The 18,686-nt window shown below is 41.3% G+C and overlaps 1 protein-coding gene across 3 annotated transcripts in view; it reads left to right on the forward strand.

Moving 5' to 3' along the window:
• Positions 1–358: 358 nt before the first annotated feature.
• SVEP1 (sushi, von Willebrand factor type A, EGF and pentraxin domain containing 1) overlaps positions 359–18,686 on the forward strand; it is a 200,698-nt gene continuing 182,370 nt past the window's right edge. For all 3 annotated transcript variants that reach the window (XR_011254209.1, XM_069575440.1, XM_069575441.1), the window contains exon 1: positions 359–2,184. Coding sequence is in view for 2 of the 3 variants with exons in the window: in XM_069575440.1 (XP_069431541.1) it covers positions 1,648–2,184 (537 nt within the window). In the remaining variant the exon portion in view is untranslated. The remainder of the gene's footprint in view (positions 2,185–18,686) is intronic.

Below are 18,686 nucleotides of genomic sequence, written 5' to 3' on the forward strand. Positions count from 1 at the left end.
TTTGCAAAGTCTGTTTTCTCTTCTGATAGCCTTTGAACTTCTGGAAGATTGGAAATGAGTCTTATTCAGCTTTAATACCTCAGTATCTAATATTCTGGGGGACAAAGGAAATTCTGAGATTATTGATTTCCATCATGAAACAGATATGGAAACTGAAGCTAAGACTTGGAAATGTCTTGGTTCAGGTGATTTATATAATGGCAGAAATGTATCTGCACAAGGCTCCTGACTCCTCACTAGAATTACTTTTGCAAAGTTTACTCCATCTCTTCTGCAAAGTTTACTTCCTCTTTGCACTTGCACTACCCCTTTCAGGGTTTTGTTTTGGAAAAAAAGTAACTACCCCAGGGTGGCAACCTGTGTAGGTATGTAGTTATGTGTTAGGTGCCATTTAAAGTCAAGGAGGTAGGCCTCTGTGAGTCTCACCTGTTGAAACAGGCCATGGGCATACAAGAGAGGACTGGAGGATAGAAACTCTTACTCATCATCAGATTTCAGCACAAACTTCACGTCCTCAGTGAAGGCTTCCCTGACCTTTCCAAGGTCAAGTCTATCTGCCTGAGATCTTCATAGAATTTAGCATGGTCAGATGTAAGTATATACATTATTTATGAAATATTTGGTTAATGGTCATATCACTTGTTACCCTGTAAGTTTCTTGGGGACAAGATCTATGTCAATTTGTGTTCCTCCTTATATTCCAGGTGTCCTAGCACACAACAGGTGCTCAAAAATATTTGCTAAATTAATGAAGGGGTAACCAAACGGATGAATAAATAAATGCATGCGTGCAGCGCCACAACAGTCATTCTAGGGGCTGCATAGGGGTAGATGCAACCCCTATATATTGTGATCGGAGAGGACCCTCAAGAGGACACACACACACCCCACCGATCGGAAAGCCCCACCACAAAAGTCGAATAAAACATCCTCTTGGAGAAGGCTTTGAGGTTTCTCCGGAGAGGGGGAAGAGACACAAAAGGTGAGCAAGCAATTTTCAAAAGATGCTTTCAACTCCCTGGCCAGTCCGTGTGTGTTTTCCTCTACAAAGTGTTTCCAATTACTGTGGCACTCTCGGTATCTGGATCCATCTCCAGTGAATTCCTCTGCGGCTCCTGCCAGACATATGGGATCAATCAGGGCTTCGGCGCTGGTGCGCTTGCTGCGGGAATGTTGACCGCCTGACAGACGCGGGGTTCTGGTGTCATGGAATCTCCGAGAGTCTTTGGCTTGAACCCGGGAGGAGAAGAAGGGGGAGGAGAGAGATAGAGGCAGAGATAGAGGAAGGCGAGGGGAGAGGGAGAGACAGAGGAGGGAGAGAAGGAGGAAGCGGGAGATTATTCTTGACTGCCCCCTTGCCTTCAAACATTTTATAGGCTTCGGGGAGAGCGAGGAGGAGGAGGAGGAGTGAGGGGAGAGAAAAGACGGGAGCGAGAGGGGTAGCGAGCGCGCGCCTTCCCTCCCTAATTCTCGGGCTGCCGGAGGAGTCTGGACTGTGTCCCCAGTGTCAGAGGAGAGAGCGCTGAGGCTCGCGGCCGCCGTCCCACGCCCCGCGCCGCGCACGCCCCTCGGCGACCCCGGCGCCCGAGCATCTCTCCGCGCTGGGCAGACGCCTGCGCTCCGGGCGGCCGCTCCGTCTCTAGCGCAATGTGGGCGCGCCTGGCCTTTTGTTGCTGGGGTCTGGCGCTGGTTTCAGGCTGGGCGACCTTTCAGCAGCTGTCCCCGTCGCGCAATTTCAGCTTCCGCCTCTTCCCCGAGGCGGCGCCCGGAGCCCCCGGGCAGCTGCCGGAGCCGCCCGCGCCCAGCGAGGACGCGGCGGCCGCGGAGAGCAAAGTGGAGCGGCTGGGCCAGGCGTTCCGGCGACGCGTGCGGCGGCTGCGGGAGCTCAGCGAGCGCCTGGAGCTCGTCTTCCTGGTGGACGAGTCGTCCAGCGTGGGCCAAGCCAACTTCCTCAGCGAGCTCAAGTTCGTCCGCAAGCTGCTGTCCGACTTCCCCGTGGTGCCCACGGCCACGCGTGTGGCCATCGTGACCTTCTCGTCCAAGAACAACGTGGTGCCGCGCGTCGATTACATCTCCTCCCGCCGCGCGCACCAACACAAGTGCGCGCTGCTCAGCCGCGAGATCCCGGCCATCACCTACAGAGGCGGTGGCACCTACACCAAGGGCGCCTTCCAGCAAGCCGCGGTAAGGTGCCCTTCCCACCCACCACCGCCTGCCCGGCTATAAGCCGGGCTCAGCCGCGGGCCAGCCATAGCACCCCAAGTCAAGCGTCCCATCTCCAAAGTCAGAATCATACCTATCCTGTTGTGGAAGGGAGGGGGTTGCCTTGAAAGGATGGATTTAAAAGGCTTAAGGAGATGTCAGGCTCATTAAGTGGTCTTTGAGAACTCTATTAGGAAGGAGTCCTTGAGATGCTGTTCACATTCACTGTCGTGGGAACAAACTATGGGCAAACTGTAACACGTGAGTATGTTTTAGGAAGTGTCACTAAAGGTAAGAGGTGGAGTGACCTGAACATTTCCCCAATTCTCTGGGATGTGACTTTATACTTTCAATATGCACTTCATTGCTCTGAGTCCTTTACCAGACTTTTAAAAGAAGGAAGTCAGTTTCAGATGCTGGACTTTTACTTTGCCAAAATGTAACTTTTTCTGATTACAGTGTAATGCATATTCATTTGAAGAAAATTTAGAGCCTATAGAGATGTTGGGCACAGGATAGCAAGCCAGTGTGTGTGGAATGAATGAAACCAGCGGAGGAAAAGGGGGGAAAACCCTCTAATCTCATCACCCTTAAAAAGCCACTGTTTACATATTGTTAAATATTTGCCCAGTATGCACATCTGCTCATACTTTAAAACAAGCTAGTGTCTTGCTGTTTTGTAGCCTACATTTTTCACCTGTTATATCATGAAATGATCTATATCATTATATATCTAATATAATGTAGTTATTATATACTGACCTTACTTGCTAGATTATTATAGTCTATAATCTATTTGACCTGTCGTCTGTTGTTGAACAAAAGTTTTGGTAAACACAAATATTTATAGACCCCTTTGATTACTTCCTTAATACGAATTTCTGAAAGTTGCTTAATTAAGAGATGTGAACATCTGTAAACTACCTGATACATTTTGTCCAGTTCTGCCTTGGAGGGTTGTATAGATTTACATTCCCATCAGCAGAGTTCCCCCACCCCCCACCCCATAGCTCAGTTTGTAAAGAATCTGCCTGCAATGCAGGAGACCCCAGTTGGATTCTTGGGTCTGGAAGATCCCCTGGAGAAGGGATATGCTACCTACCCCAGTATTTTTGGGCTTCCCTTGTGGCTCAGCTGGTAAAGAATCCGCCCACAATGCGAGAGACCTGAGTTCGATCCCTGAGTTGGGAAGATTCCCCTGGAGATGGGAAAGGCTACCCACTCCAGTATTCTGGCCTGGAGAATTCCATGGGCTGTATAGTCCATAGGGTTCCAAAGAGTTGGACACAACTGAATGACTTTCACTTCACTTCAGCAGAGTACCACAGCAGTAAGTTTGCCACAGGGTCACCAGTAACATGTGCCAATATTTTTAATATCTTTGCCTATTTGGTAGGTAAACAGAGGTATCATTTCAGCAAATTCAGTGGTTTTCGTTTTATTGTGGAATGCGTATTTTCTAATACATTTACTGGGCATTTGTATTTTTCCTTTGAGGATTACCTGGTCATTGGTTTTGACCATTTGGCAACTATGGTGTATGTTTGTTTGTTGGTTTGATCATTTGTAAAAGCTCTTCATATAGTAAGACTGGTAACTATTTGTATACATGCTGCAGTTGTTTTTTCCAGCTCGCTGCCTTTTGCTTTTGTTTATCACAGTGTGGTTAAATGGATGATTTAAATTTGTATATAGTCAAATCTATCAAACTTTGTCTTTAAGATCCTACATTTGCTTATATTCTTAGCATGGCTTTCTCATTTCCCATATCAGAGAAATATTTTCCCATCTCACAGTTTAATCTATCAGGAGCTTATTTTAGTGTATGGTATGACAAAGATGTCTAACTTTATTTTTTAATAGTTAACCAGTTTCCCCAGCATCATGTGTTTACCAGCCATTCATCCTTTTCCAATTTAATTGAATGCCTCTTTTGTCATACACTTAAAGTTTATGGGTATTTGAGCTTCTCCTGGCCTCCTATGAATTTTTTATTATCCTGGATAATAGGATAGTTCATCCTATTATCTATTACTTTTAAGCTTTGCAAAAATGATGTAATTATTATAACTTTACAATCTATTTAAATACCTGATCATGAGAAGTCTCCATTTTCTAATTTTTTCTCTTTAAGTCAGTTCTCATATATTTATTATTTAATATGAAGTTTTAATTCATTGATACATATTCCAAATGAAACCAGCCAAGATTTTGATTTCAATATAGAAAATATAGAATTAACTTGGGAATTATTTATGGTTTATAATTATAGTCCTTCCAAGTCAAGACTATAGTGTGTCCATTTTTAACCAGTTCTTTTCATATCCTTCAATAAAGTTATAGATTTCTACTAATTAAGTTCTGCATATATTTTTCAGATTTAGACATAAATGTATTCCATTCAATATTGCTATCATGAATAGTGTCTTTAGAAATTAAATGTTAAACAATTTTTTAAAATTAAAAACATTGTATTGTGGTATAGTTTATTTACAGTGTTGTGTTAATTTCTGCTATACAGCCAAGTGACTCAGTTATACATATATTTTCATATTCTTTTCCATTATGGTTCATCACAGGGTATTGAATATAGTTCCCTATGCTATGTGGTAGGACCTCATTATTAATCCATCCTATATATGCTAGTTTACATTTGCTAATCCCAAACTCCCAGTCCGTCCCTCCCTGACTTCCCTTCCCTGTGGCAAACAGTCTTTTCTTTATATCTGTGAGTCTGTTTCTGTTTCACAGACATGTTCATTTGTGTTGTGTTTTAGAGTCCATGTGTAAGTGATATCATGTGGTAACTGTCTTTCTCTTTCTGACTTGCTTCACTCAGTCTGATCATCTCCAGGTCCATCTGTGTTGCTGCAGATGGCATTATTGCATACATTTTGATGGCTGAGTAATATTCCATTGTATATATGGACCACATCTTCTTTATCCAGGCATCTGTTGTTGATAGTTAGGTTGTTCCCACGTATTGGTTATTGTGCTGCTATTAACAGAGAGGTGCATGTATTTTTTCAAATTACAGTTTTTCCTGGGTGTATGCCCAGGAGTGGGATTTCTGGCTCTTCTGGCAACTCTGTTTTCAGTTTAAGGAGCCTCCATTCTGTTCTCCATAGCACCTGCACTGATTTACATTCCCGCCAGGGGTGTTGGAGGGCTCCCTTTTCTCCGCACCCTCTCCAGCATTTGTTGTGCTGTGCTAAGTCACTTCAGTCGTGTCTGACTCTTTGTGACCCTATGGACTGTAGCCCACCAGCCTCCTCTGTCCTTGGGATTCTCCAGGCAAGAATACTGGAGTGGGTTGCCATATCATCCTCAAGGGGATTGTTCCCAACCCAGGGATCCAACGCGCATCTCTCATGTCTCCTGCACTGGTAGGTAGGTTCTTTACCACTAGTGCCACCTACTTGTAGATTTTTTTGATAATGGCCATTCGGACTGGAGTGAGGTGTTACCTCACTGTAATTTTGATTTGCATTTCTCTAACAATTAGAGATGGTGAGTGTCTTATCATGTGCCTATTGGCCATCTGTATGTCTTTGGAGAAATACCTATTTAGGCCTTTGGCACACTTTTCAACTGGATTGGATTTTGTTTGTTACTGAGTTATATGAGCAGTTAAACAGTTATTCTTAATGTAAAGAAACATTGTTGATTTTTTAAACATGACTTCTATATCTAGATTCTTGTTTTTCTCTTTGATTCATTTTTTAAAAACACATTTTATTTTACTTATAATAAGTGTTTATCTTAGAAGATAAAATAATCAGAAAAATTTTCTGAAAATACACTTTAATATTTTGGCACATATCCATCTTGATCTTTTTGCAGTTGTCTAGGTAATAGGTATATATTCATACATGTACATATACCATGTATAAATAATGTTTACCCAAAGAAGCATCATACTGTATATTATCTTTTTTAACTGAACTTTTCCATCATATTTTGCAGTCTTCTTTCCATAATAAGAAATACATTTCTGCTTTATCATTTTTCATGGCCACACAGTATTCCATTTCAGGATGTGTGTTAATTTGTATCATGTAATTACCTATTATCATGTATTTATGCTGTTACAGGCTTTCCTGCTGGCTCAGATGGTCAAGATTCCACCTATAATGCAGGAGATCCTAGTTTGATCCTTGGGTTAGGAAGATCCCCTGGAGAAGGAAATGGCTACCCACTCCAGTATTCTTGCTTGGAGAATTCCATGGACAGAGAAGCCTGGTGGGCTACAGTCCATGGATTCACTGAGTCAGACACAACTGGGCGACTAAGATACACACAGGCTGTTAAGAGCAACACGGTGAGACCAAATCTTTGCTCATATCTCTAATAATGTCCTTAATACAAATTTCTGAACTGGTGGGTATTATTCCTCCAGAGAAGATGCCTGTTTTTAAGGCCTTTGCTGCCTGTGCCAAGTGGCTCTGCAGAAAATGTATACCAAATTATACTCCAACATACAGTGTGTAGGTTCATATCTAGGATACAGCCAGCGCAGGTATCGTTTGAACATGGCCCTCTGATTTATATGTGAAAAATAGAATCATTTTTATATTCCCCTTTCTTATTAGTGAGGTTGAACACTTTTTTCATATACTTTTTAAATACACTGGCCATATATAGCTTTTTTGAAAAATTCCTCTTAAAAGACTTTGGGATCATTAACCATTTTTTTTTTTCTGAAAGTGGTTCTTTTTCTTAGTGATTTGCAAATACTCTTTAAATTTTAATGATATTAACCTTTCTGTCCCCAAGTCTGCGGCAGGTATTTTTCCTCTGTGTTTCACTTGCCTTTGAATTTTGTTTATGATGACAGCATCTACCATTTTATCAGTGTGTTGAATCTACTTTTCATTTGTGTTTTTTCCCCTGTCTTGTGACCTTTGAAAGGCCTCTATGAGAGAAAAGAACTCACTAAAAATGCCCCTTGTATATTGAACTATTAACAGTTGCCCCAGGCAGGCTTCAGTTTTATAGGCTGTTTTCTGCTGGCCTCCACTCCTGGTGGAGAAGAACCTCGCGGAACCAGGAAGAACTTGCCATAGACCAGCTCCTCTGTTTGGCTTGGCCAGGTCTGCCCAGGGCCTCTCAGTATTGTTGATCCAAAACAGTTAAATGCATAATGAGTCGAGTACGGACTGCTCTCCTCAAAACCTACTCTGTCTTCAGCTTTCTCCTTCCAAATACTACATCCTGGCTCGGAAAGTAGAATTGCCAAAGAGGTCCCAGTGCCTTTCTTCAGTCTGAATCCATTTGTAATCCAACAAGCAGGGATTTCTCAAACGTTTGTGTTAACTGAACTTTCCCTTGACTTTATTTTCCTTTTCTCATTTTGGTTGGGTTATGAGAAGGTGCAGGAGAGGGTCAGCTGGGCTCAGTTCCTGTCTAACCTGGCAACCTGCATGTCATTATTGTAGCTTTGCCAGGCCTCTGATGAGCATGCTTAGGTTTAATTAAATGAGATATTCATGAAGAAATTTGATAAAAGATGATCAGTGTTTAGAAATGGCATTAGAAGAAGTTTCAATGGGAATTTTGGCAAAGGGATCAAAGTCTGTTTTGTCACAAGATTAGTTTGAAAATGATAAGCTGTGTGGTTTGATTTGGGAATTGAGACATTTTTTCATGGAGATGAGACAGTTTTTTAGGTTCCCCTGTGTGCATAGAATGGTGACATTGGAACTGATTGTGGTCTAGCCTTGATGTGAAATTGAAAATCACGGGTACATTTTTGAGGTTTGTCAAACCTCAAAACCCCAGGAAAATGAGTTTTTTAAAACTTTTCTGTTTGAAACTGAATGACCACACAGCTATCCACAGCCACAAACACAGGCAGACAGATATACAAACACATAAACATACATATATTGACACACTTGCAAGTACATGGTTACCCTCCCAGTTCAGACATCTCATTCCTCTTATATAAAATCTCGAGATGGAGAATTTTCTTTACCAACTTGAAATTTGCTGTTACCTGTCAGTACATATGATTGACAAAACAAAAAGGATAACAGTGTTGTTCATTTTTTATAGAGTGTCAGAGTTGTACCACTTAATGAAAGAATATATGCTTGGACACACTTTATTTGAATGGATGAACTGCAATGTAGATATTTTTTCTTGGGGACCACCCCCAACACTTATCAAAGAGTACAGGACAAAAGCAGTGAAATTGGCAGTTAATACAGATCTTTCCAGAGACACAATCAATAGAATAGGAGAAAGACTTAGCACCTTGAACTTAAAATTACATGAAAGTCTTTTAAAAAATAAACGAAATGCTCTTCAACTTTTCCTTTCCAAGGGATGACTATTTCAGAACAACCTTTATTCTTGGTTTTTCTCTCCATCGTGTGTTTATAAATTGCCTTTCCTCAAGTGTGTATTTTTGGGTTGAACCCTTTCTGCGTGCAAAACTCTTCAACATCTAAGCGCTTCACATTATAATAAAATTAGAGCCCCTCCTTCCACTTCCCTTTTGCTATCTGTTATACAAACATAGTATGCAGCTTCCTTTGAAAGAAAGTTCTTTTTTGCTCCAGAGTTCCAGAAATATGATCCTCTGGTGGGGAATATGCTGCCTTTCCAAAAATCTGTGCTTTAGAGGGACACAAGACTGGGAACAGATAGGCAGAAACTCCTCCTAGCTTCAAGGAAAGGAGATCATCGTTATATATCCACACTGGTGCGTGTTCATGCCTTTACCTGGGGAGTATTCTGCTCTCAGCCTCGTAGGAAAAAAGTATCTGCTTTTATGTTTCTGATAAAACCTGGAGTTGTGTGAGAGGCTAGTAGATTAGAGCTATTTTATTTTCATACAATGAACCAATACTGTGCAGCAGTCTTTCTGATGACGTGAATGCTGAAGGAATAAGGAAGGTGTAGGTTCTCCTTCCCTGTTGGAAAGGGTGGGAAGGAGTCATTCAGTCTGCACTGGATTCAGCTGCTCCAGACTCAGAGACCTTTGATTTAAATGTCAGGAATTGCTCAATGTTGAGGGAGCTAAGTTCTTTTCTGACGCTAGAAAGATGATCTTTCTAAATGGGCTTCTGCAAACGGTCTCTCTTTTGTGCTTCTTAAATTTTTAAACAGTTTTCATATTGCCTTGGTCTTCTATAGAAAGTTCTTTTGTAATCCCATCAGTACGTTAGACATGTGAATGAATGCATGAATGAAGCCTCAGTGCTTAGACTGAACCAGACCTCTTATATATTTCCCAGGTAAAGATGGTACTGAAAATCATTTGAGGGAGAGAGAGAGGAAGCAAGGGAGAGGGAGCACGTGCACAAATAATTATCAAATATTGAATTCCAGTTTCTCCTTAGTCTAGTATCTGCATATTTTATTAGTTTTGTTATTCCCAGCATACAGGGCACTGTGAAATGTATTCAGAAGGTGTATCTGTGTTACTGTTAAAGACACGTCACTATTGGCTACCAGTATTCTATGACGTTTGGTCGAAATGTATCATGAAGATACTTGGTCGATGACTTAATACTTAAACATAGAGGAAGGGTAGACTGCTTTTTCTAGTTCACTTCTGTGGTCAAAGGATAGGAAAGCCTCCCCCAGTGTCCTCGAGGTAAAAATGTGCTAGAGAGGATTTCTCTTAACAATGACCGTGAAGGAGAATTATTAAATGTATTCATTCTTGACCAGATATACCTTTAATTTGTAAAGTGACCTGCAATTTACAAAGCACGTTTATGTTATGATTTTACAGAATTAGTTTTACAGAAAAGACATGGATACGAGGAGAGGTTAGGTAACTAAATGCTACTTACAAGGCTAAGTAAAGGCCAAAGGCAGAGTCAGGCAAGATATCCGATTGGTCATCTGGTCTGTCTCCTCCCCTCGCACCACCCCACCCCCCACCCACATCTTACTATATTACCTTTGTGTGTTGAGTTGCATCAAAAGCCAGGGGGAAGCAGGGAATTCCATCTCCAGAACATTGAAAGTGTTACAGTCTAACCCAGAAGACAAAAACTGTGGCTTTAAAGCTATATTCATTCCACGGCTGCTTTTCAATTGGCCTTCAGTATGTGTGATATATATGGCCTATGTGTGTATGTGTGTGTATGCATTTGTGTATTTTAAAATATATATGCATATTTAATATATGTTTTAACTTTGGCAGGCATTTTAAAATCAGGAGATAGCATTTTTTAAAAAAATCTGAGTTTGGAGCTTTACTCTTGACAGACTAGCTGCTGCTGCTGCTAAGTCGCTTCAGTCATGTCCGACTTTGTGCGACCCCATAGACGGCAGCCCACCAGGCTCCCCCATCCCAGGGATTTTCCAGGCAAGAACACTGGAGTGGGTTGCCATTTCCTTCTCCAATGCATGAAAGTGAAAAGTGAAAGTGAAGTTGCTCAGTCGTATCCGACTCTTAGTGACCCCATGGACTGCAGCCCACCAGGCTCCTCCCTCCACAGGATTTTCTAGGCGGGAGTACTGGAGTGGGGTGCCATTGCCTTCTCCTGACAGACTAGAATATGTAACAATTCTGGGTGTGATTTCTCACAACTAATCAGCACCTGGCACTTGGGCTTCCCTGGTGGTTCACTTGGTGAAGAATCTGCCTGCAAGGCAGGAAATCACCTGCAATGCAAGAGACAGACCTGGGTTCGACCCCTCGGTTGGGAAGATCCCCTGGAGAAGGAATTGGCAACCCACTTCAGTATTCTTGCCTGGGCAGTCGCCTGGACAGAGCCTGGCAGGCTATAGTCCATGGGGTCACAAGAGTTGGACATGACTTAGAAACTAACGACCACCACCTGATATTTAGAATTTCATTTTGTGATCCTTGATTATGTTCCACACTCTAACACAGACAGATCATTGGCAGACCCTGAGACGGTTTAATCCCTTCTAGTTTGTCTTCTGAACTTGCTTTTTAACCCAATAAATTAGCTAAAATTAAATTTAGCTGGATGTAGTAGAAAAATCTAAAGTACCACTGGCTTAAACATGATAAACAGTTGGTTCTCTCTCAAACTAAGTTTGACTAGAAAAGTCAGAGCAAATATGGCAGCTCTCTGTCTTCGGGGATCCAGAGTTTTTACTTTCAGCCCTCTGCTCTATCTTCTCTTGCTTACCTCATGGTCCCAGATGGCTATTGGAGCTCCTACCATCAGGGGCTCATGCCAGACCCCAGAAGGAATAAAGGACAAAGATAGTCACATTGGTCTTTAAGAAGACTGTAGCAATTCACACAATACTTTCACGTAGATCTCATTGGGGGGAACCTGGTCTCAATCCCATCCTTAGCTTTATGGAGTTTTATTACTGAAGAGGAAGGAGAATGTGGATACTGAGGAAGTGATGAGGGGTCTTTACCAAACCAGTGTGTCAGGAAGAGTGTGTGTTTGTGTGTGTGTGTGTGTGTGTGTGTGACCAAAGAAATGTCTGGAAATCCACTTGTTTCTTCCTCAGTGGCCAAACCCAGCTCAAGATGGCAGAGCCAAACCTTGCCTAACTGCAAAATACCTTTGTTTGTCCTTGTGCTAAAGTCATACTCTTTTTCTTTAGAAAGAAGCTATCAAAGTTCCTGAGCAATTTGTTTAAATTTTGGCAACAGAAACTTCTTATCTTAGTTTCCCAGAAGCTTCTAAATAATTTGGCATTCACCCCCAAATAAAAGATTATACTGAGCATCACGGGGAAACAAATGCATCCCACAAATATAATCAATATTTTATTGTCGGTTTAGTAAACCCAAATGAATCTTTCTCAGGAAAATGTGGTTCTCCTTTGACTTTTCAGAGGAAGCTGTCAGGTTAAGAGACTTCTACATTAAAAGGAATTTCCTGTTATGTATTATCTCGGTCTTTCCCATAGATTTTTGAGACTGTTCTCTAAATCTCCCCCAGCCGTATGAAGAATGTATTTCTGGCATAGGATCTGCTTACATACAGTAACCTGCTTTAGCTTGGGGGCTAATTGTGGATAGGAAACATTCTCTGAGATGTTGTTGTAGCCCACGAATGTTGTTACAGCGCTTCACTTGAAATGAATGATAGTGGGAAGAAAATGAAATCTGCAGTCCATTAGTAAGTGCATTTTCTTAATCTATTTTGATGAAAAGGTTTTTAAAATATTCACCTTCCTTGCTATCTGTCTTTGTCATGAGGTCATTCCAGCAGTTGCCAATTTCTTTGTGTGAAGGGTCAAGCAATAACAATTTTTCGAATTCAGAGCATACTTTCTTCTTAGCTTCAGTGAATGTGAAAGCTATGACCTTGAGGAGAGGGTCTGATAACTAGATATGTTGAGATAGTGACAGCTACCTTGTTTTGTAGCTTGTTTTGCAAATAGATGTCTTTCAAAATTAAGGACAAAACTTCCCATGAGATTAATAGAGAAAAAAACATTTGAAAGAAAGTTCTTAGCAGGGCTTATTATAAGACTGAATCATTTATGGAGTAAAGTAAGTTTATAGAGTAAATGTACTTAGTCAGTGTGTGTGTGTGTGTGTGTGTGTGTGCACGTGCCTGTTCTCAAATCACTCGGTCATGTCCAACTCTGTGACTCAGCGGACTGTAGCCCTCCAGGCTCCTCTGTCCATGGGATTTTCCAGGCAAGAATACTGGAGTGAGTTGCTATTTTCTCTTTCAGGGGATCTTCCCAACCCAGGAATCAAACCCATGTTTCCTGCATCTCCCGCATTGGCAGGTGGATTCTTTACCACTTAGCCACCTGGGAAGCCCACTTAGTCATTTACTAAGTAAAATTCAAGTTGGATATTTTTCCAGTTCAAGAGTGGTAATAGAAAATATATTTTGAGGTACATGAGTTTGATGCACTATTAATTTCCTCTGAGATGATCCTGGAAGTTTTCATTGTTTAATGTCCATCGTGCTCTACTGGTTATAGGATATCCTGGTTGCTAATGTAAAATACAATTTTATAAAATTTCCAGTGATATTTAAAATGTATGTAATATGTATACAGTTAGTACATATACTTCTAATTTTCTCAGATATGAACTCTTTCAAATTTCTAGTAGTCCCATCTCTAAACTTAAGAGCCTCTGTGTTTAACCATACTTCCTTACCTTTATTAGAGTAAGGGTCTCTTCCCTCAGTCAAGGAAGACCTTCTGGAGAACATTTCTTTCCTCTGTCTTCAAGATCTTTCTCTTAATAGCTGTGTTTCTCTTCATGTAGAGCATTCACAATACATCTGTGTATTTAAACATTGGCAGTATGTTTCCAGAGTGATATGGTAAACTGTCCCTATGTTTGCAGTCTTAAAAGTATGAACAGTAAAACTAAGTTATCACCCATCAAAGAACTAGCTTCTCATAAGAAATCATTCAAGAAACATACAAAGGTTCCTGTAAAAGGCTGTTCATCCCAGCATTGTTTGGAATAGGAATTTAGAAACCATTTGGCTTTGATTTGGGAGGGTTTAATAAATGACCCACCTTTCTTGAATTCTAAGTCAGTTGAATTATAATGCAACAGTTCTAAATCAGTTGAATTATAATACAATCTGGCTGTGATTTGGAAGAGTTTAATAGATGACACCTTTTCCACCTCTGAGTTCTGAATCAGTTGAATTATAATACAGCAGAAGGCTGGTGGAGAATCAAGAATGCCTTCATCAGCTTAATACAGAATGTGGCTCAGGTGCACAACTCCCTAATACTGAACCTTTAAATTAGATTGACTTGCATCCCCAGAAGCAGGTGCTGCTGGACACATGGAACCTATCTTTATAAAACATAGACAGGCTGCCAAAGGCCAAAGAAAAGGGAAGAGGGAGAGGCTGAGGAAGCCCCCTTCCCAGGGGAAGGGTGAGAATGGGGGTATAGGGGTACCAGAGGGTAACTCTGATGGCTGATGCTACATCCAGAAACTAGAGGCAGAGAAAACCAAGTTCCAAGTTTAACAAAATAAAAACATATTCACAGTGAAATATATTCAATAACATCCTATCTTTGAAGGCTATTTAATGGCCTTGTAAATTGGCCAAATATCATATTAAATGAGCCAAAACTTTCTGTGTGTTTATATGTAAAAGTCCAGTTTCATAAAATAAATGTACTCAATAAAACTGGGAAGAAAAATGTCAAAATATTAACCATAGTTATCAATAGGTAATATATTTATTCATTTAAATTGTTTCTTCTGCCTTTGAAAAACTAGTTATAATGAACATGTGTTACTTACGGAGAAGTGACATACCATTGCTCATCTGGACACAGATGATTGAAGACATGCCTTTGGGGCATCTGGAGGTGTAGCCTGAAGCGACTGGTCTCAAGTATAAAAATCCTTTTAAATCTCAGTTTTTACCTAAATTGTTATAAGAACTTTATATTCTCTCCCACATTACAGCTCAGATTTAAGAAATAAAAATGATACTTAGGCTGATTATCAGGAAATTGAAGTGAGACAATTCCAATCTTTTTTTTTTTTTTTTTTTTTGTTAAGCACCAAATGCTGTTGCACCGAGCCCATCCGAACTGGAGGAGTGTCCTGGGTTGAAAGCACTGACCCTACACATTCTGTTACGCCCTCCAGCTGTCCCCTTTCTCCTTCGTAGTGTCACATTGCCTCTTGAGGATCAAAACTCACATAAAAATCTGCACACAGATGACAGTGGTTGTCTGGCCATTTGCTCAGAAGAATTCGGATGGCTGGCCACGATGTGACACAGAGCAGGGTGCAGAGGGTGCAGATGGTGGAAACTGACTCCATCACTTGCTGAGAGGTTAGGGGAACGTGGCCCTCCTTTTGGCTTGTCACACACGGAGAGGGATGCTGACCCACTACCCGTCAATCCCTCTTACTTTCACTCATCAAAGACATTCTTGACGGTAACTGAGGCGCTAGCCCACTGTGCTCTCTCTTTGCCTGGCAAAGAAATAAAGCCACTCTTTCCTTCTCCTTCATTGAAAAAAAAAAAAAAGACATTCTCAGTGCAGAAAGATGTTCTCTAATCCGTTAATTTCCTCGGAGAAGGAAATGACAACCCACTCCAATATTCTTGCCTAGAGAATTCCATGGATGGAGGAGCCTGGTGGGCTACAGTCCTTGGGGTCGTGGAGAGTCGGACACGACTGAACGGCTAACACACAATCCATTAATATCACGACATGTAAATAAATGCCTCAAAGGACCCATTTTCCGTACTCCATTCTTCCTTAGCTATCAAAGTTCTTTTTTTTTTTAATCATGATTTTTGTCCTATGCAGAAACAGGCAGCCTGTTTGCTTGCTGTTGTTGGGTGTTCAGTCGCATTCAGCTGTGTTATTTGATAGACTGTTTTGCTAATGGCATCTCTTTCAACTTGGCCTACACCAATCGAGTCATGTCTGCAAATACAGCCTCATCTTGATTCTGTTTTGTAGGTTTTACCTTTCCAGATGAAACTGTCATTGACTTTTAAAGAAATCAGGCAATTTTTATTTGCTTATTTGTGTTTTTCTCAGTACTTTTTCTAGCCAAGATTTCTCTCTTTTTAGTCACAATTTCCTTTAAAATATGCATGCTTGGCTTTTAAATGTTGCTCCCAAAGTGGTGATTCCAGGCAGATATTGTTGGAAGTTTCTAGCAATAAAGATACCAAAGTTTAGGCTGTTTGTATCTAATGAGTAGTAAAAAGTGTATATTTTAAGTACTCATCGGCAACAGGATGTGATATAGGACTTTCTCTGTGGTCTCAGATTTGGCAATGGGACGCATGGTTTAAAGTAACAAGCACTGAACAGTCCACATTTTAAGGAGAGCCACCCACTAGCTGCGAGTGATACAGTCCTCAGAGTTCATGGATGCTCTGCAGGCCTACAGGCTTCGCAGGTGGTGCTAGTGGTAAGGAACCCACCTGCCAATGCTGGAGATGGAAGAGACGGAGTTTAGATCCCTGGGTTGGGAAGATCCTCAGGAGGAGGGCATGGCAACTCACTCCAATATTCTTGCCTGGAGAATCCCCTGGACAGCGGAGCCAGGTGGGCTATGGTTCATAGGGTCACAAAGAGTAGGACACGACTGAAGCGAGTTAGGACACACACATGTGCTGCTGCTGCTAAGTCACTTCAGTTGTGTCCGACTCTGTGTGATCCCATAGACGGCAGCTCACCAGGCTCCTCCGTCCCTGGGATTCTCCAGGCAAGAACACTGGAGTAGGTTGCCATTTCCTTCTCCAATGTATGAAAGTGAAAAGTGAAAGTGAAGTCACTGAGTCATGTCCAACTCTCAGCGACCCCATGGACTGCAGCCCACCAGGCTCCTCCATCCATGGGATTTTCCAGGCAAGAGTACTGGAGTGGGGTGCCATTGCCTTCTCCACATGTATGTGCAGCCCTACCCAATCTCCTTCAGTGCCTGCCTAGCACCCTCCTCTAGTTTATACCATCAGAGAGCTGAGAAGTGAAGAACTGACCCAGAACTGGGACAGGCATTGGAACCTTTGCCTCTGGGGAAAGGACAGCTCCTACTGAAAGGCTGATCACTGCTGGTCCATTTTTTAGTTCTAGATACTTCTACACCGTGTCTCAAAATGTCATACTGTATAAACTTAAGTCTATAAATTTATTTGCCAAGCCTCAGTATAAAACGTGGTCTTCCAACTAAATTAATTTATCCTGATCTGGGATACTCAGTGTTCCTCTGAGTAATTACATTCCTTTTTTTTTTTCTTTTTAATATGCCGTTCCAGCTCACAAAAGAAAAACAATCACCCTTAAGACTATTTTAGTAGTTTCTTCAGATAAGAAAACCTCACTTTAGCAATCGGCTCCATGATCATCAGTGCTTAGACAAATCTTTCTTTAAGTACCTTAGGTAATGAACTGGATTCATTTATATTTTCAGTGCATAGTTAAGGAACATTGTCAGTGTTCTAAGCCTGTATTTATAAGAATCCTTTAATTCACTAGAGACTATACTATAGTAATTTTAAAAGTCAACACCTTTGAATGATGATGGGTGTAAATATGACTACAGTCTTTGATTAATCACTTAAATATATACATATGATAAGTCTTCTATGCAGACTCAACTGTAAATCATTTGGGGTCTAATTACAGTTTTGTTAAAGATATGAAACACTTACATGATAACAAGTGGGAAGCTGCTGTATAGCACAGAGAGCTCAGCTCAATGCTCTGTGATGACCTAGAGAGGTGGGATGGGGGAGCTGGGAGGGGGGCTGAAGAGGGAGGGGATAAATATATACATACAGGTAATTCACTTGGTTGCACAGCAGAAACTATACAACATTATAAAGCAGTTTTATTCCAATGATAAAAAAAGAGATTTGCAAAAAAAAAAAAAAAGAAACACCGTAATGGCAATTAATGTAGTTCTTCATACAAATTGAAATACAGAGCAAAACAAAAATATTTTTTTTAAAAAAAGAAAAAATAAACTTCCAAATGTCATTTATTTAGAATGCTAATAAATGTTACAATTAAATTTGTTTTTTTGATAAATTTAGGCTAAATGGCACCCCACTCCAGAACTCTTGCCTGGAAAATCCCATGGATGGAGGAGTCTAGTAGGCTGTAGTCCATGGGGTCGCTAAGAGTCAGGCATGACTGAGTGGCTTCACTTTCACTTTTCACTTTCATGCATTGGAGAAGGAAATGGCAACCCACTCCAGTGTTCTTGCCTGGAGAGTCCCAGGGATGGGGGAGCCTGGTGGGCTGCCGTGTCTGGGGTTGCACAGAGTTGGACATGACTGAAGCAACTTAACAGCAGCAGCATACCAAATACAAGACACAGTAAGTTCATGAACTGAGAATCTTCTCTTAACCTCAGCCGTCTTTGAATCTCCCATGCATCAGTGCAGTTGATGTAAAATATGTCTGGCTTTTTGAAAAGTTGGGTTGTTCCTGAAGCCCAGATATTTACAATAGAATGGTTAGATTCTCTGTGTCTTTAGTATATTCTAAACTCCTGCTAAGGGCTTCCCAGGTGGCTCCAGTGGTAAAGGACCTGCCTGCCGATGCAGGAGATGCAAGAGACACAGGTTCAATCCCTGGGTTAGGAAGATCCCCTGGAGGAGGGCATGGCAACCCACTTCAGTTTTCTTGCTTGGGGAATCCCATGGACAAAGGAGCCTGGCAAGCTACAGCCCATAGAGTTGCAAAGAGTCGGACACAACTAAAGTGACTTAGTATGCACACATGTACAAGCTCCTGCTAAGCTTTCCTTCATAGTTATTATTGAAATACCTGGTAAAAAGACATCTTTCCTGACAGCTTTGAGTCATAAATAGTGTGTTTCTACTTTCTCAGTTACATGTTTACACTTGAATTCTCTACACCATGTTTCCTAGCATTTGGTGCTTTTTTGGAAGGACAGTTTGACCTGATAAATTTCCAAAGCAGTTTTTCTGCTGGACAGGTCTAGGCACAGCATTGAATTCTTCCTTTCCCTTGTAGCTCATTTCTTCTGTAGTCCATGTCAACATCCATTTCCCCCTGAGACTCACATCCGTCTTCCT

This window comes from Ovis canadensis, chromosome 2 (assembly GCF_042477335.2).
Source record: "Ovis canadensis isolate MfBH-ARS-UI-01 breed Bighorn chromosome 2, ARS-UI_OviCan_v2, whole genome shotgun sequence".
Taxonomy (NCBI): Eukaryota; Metazoa; Chordata; class Mammalia; order Artiodactyla; family Bovidae; genus Ovis; species Ovis canadensis.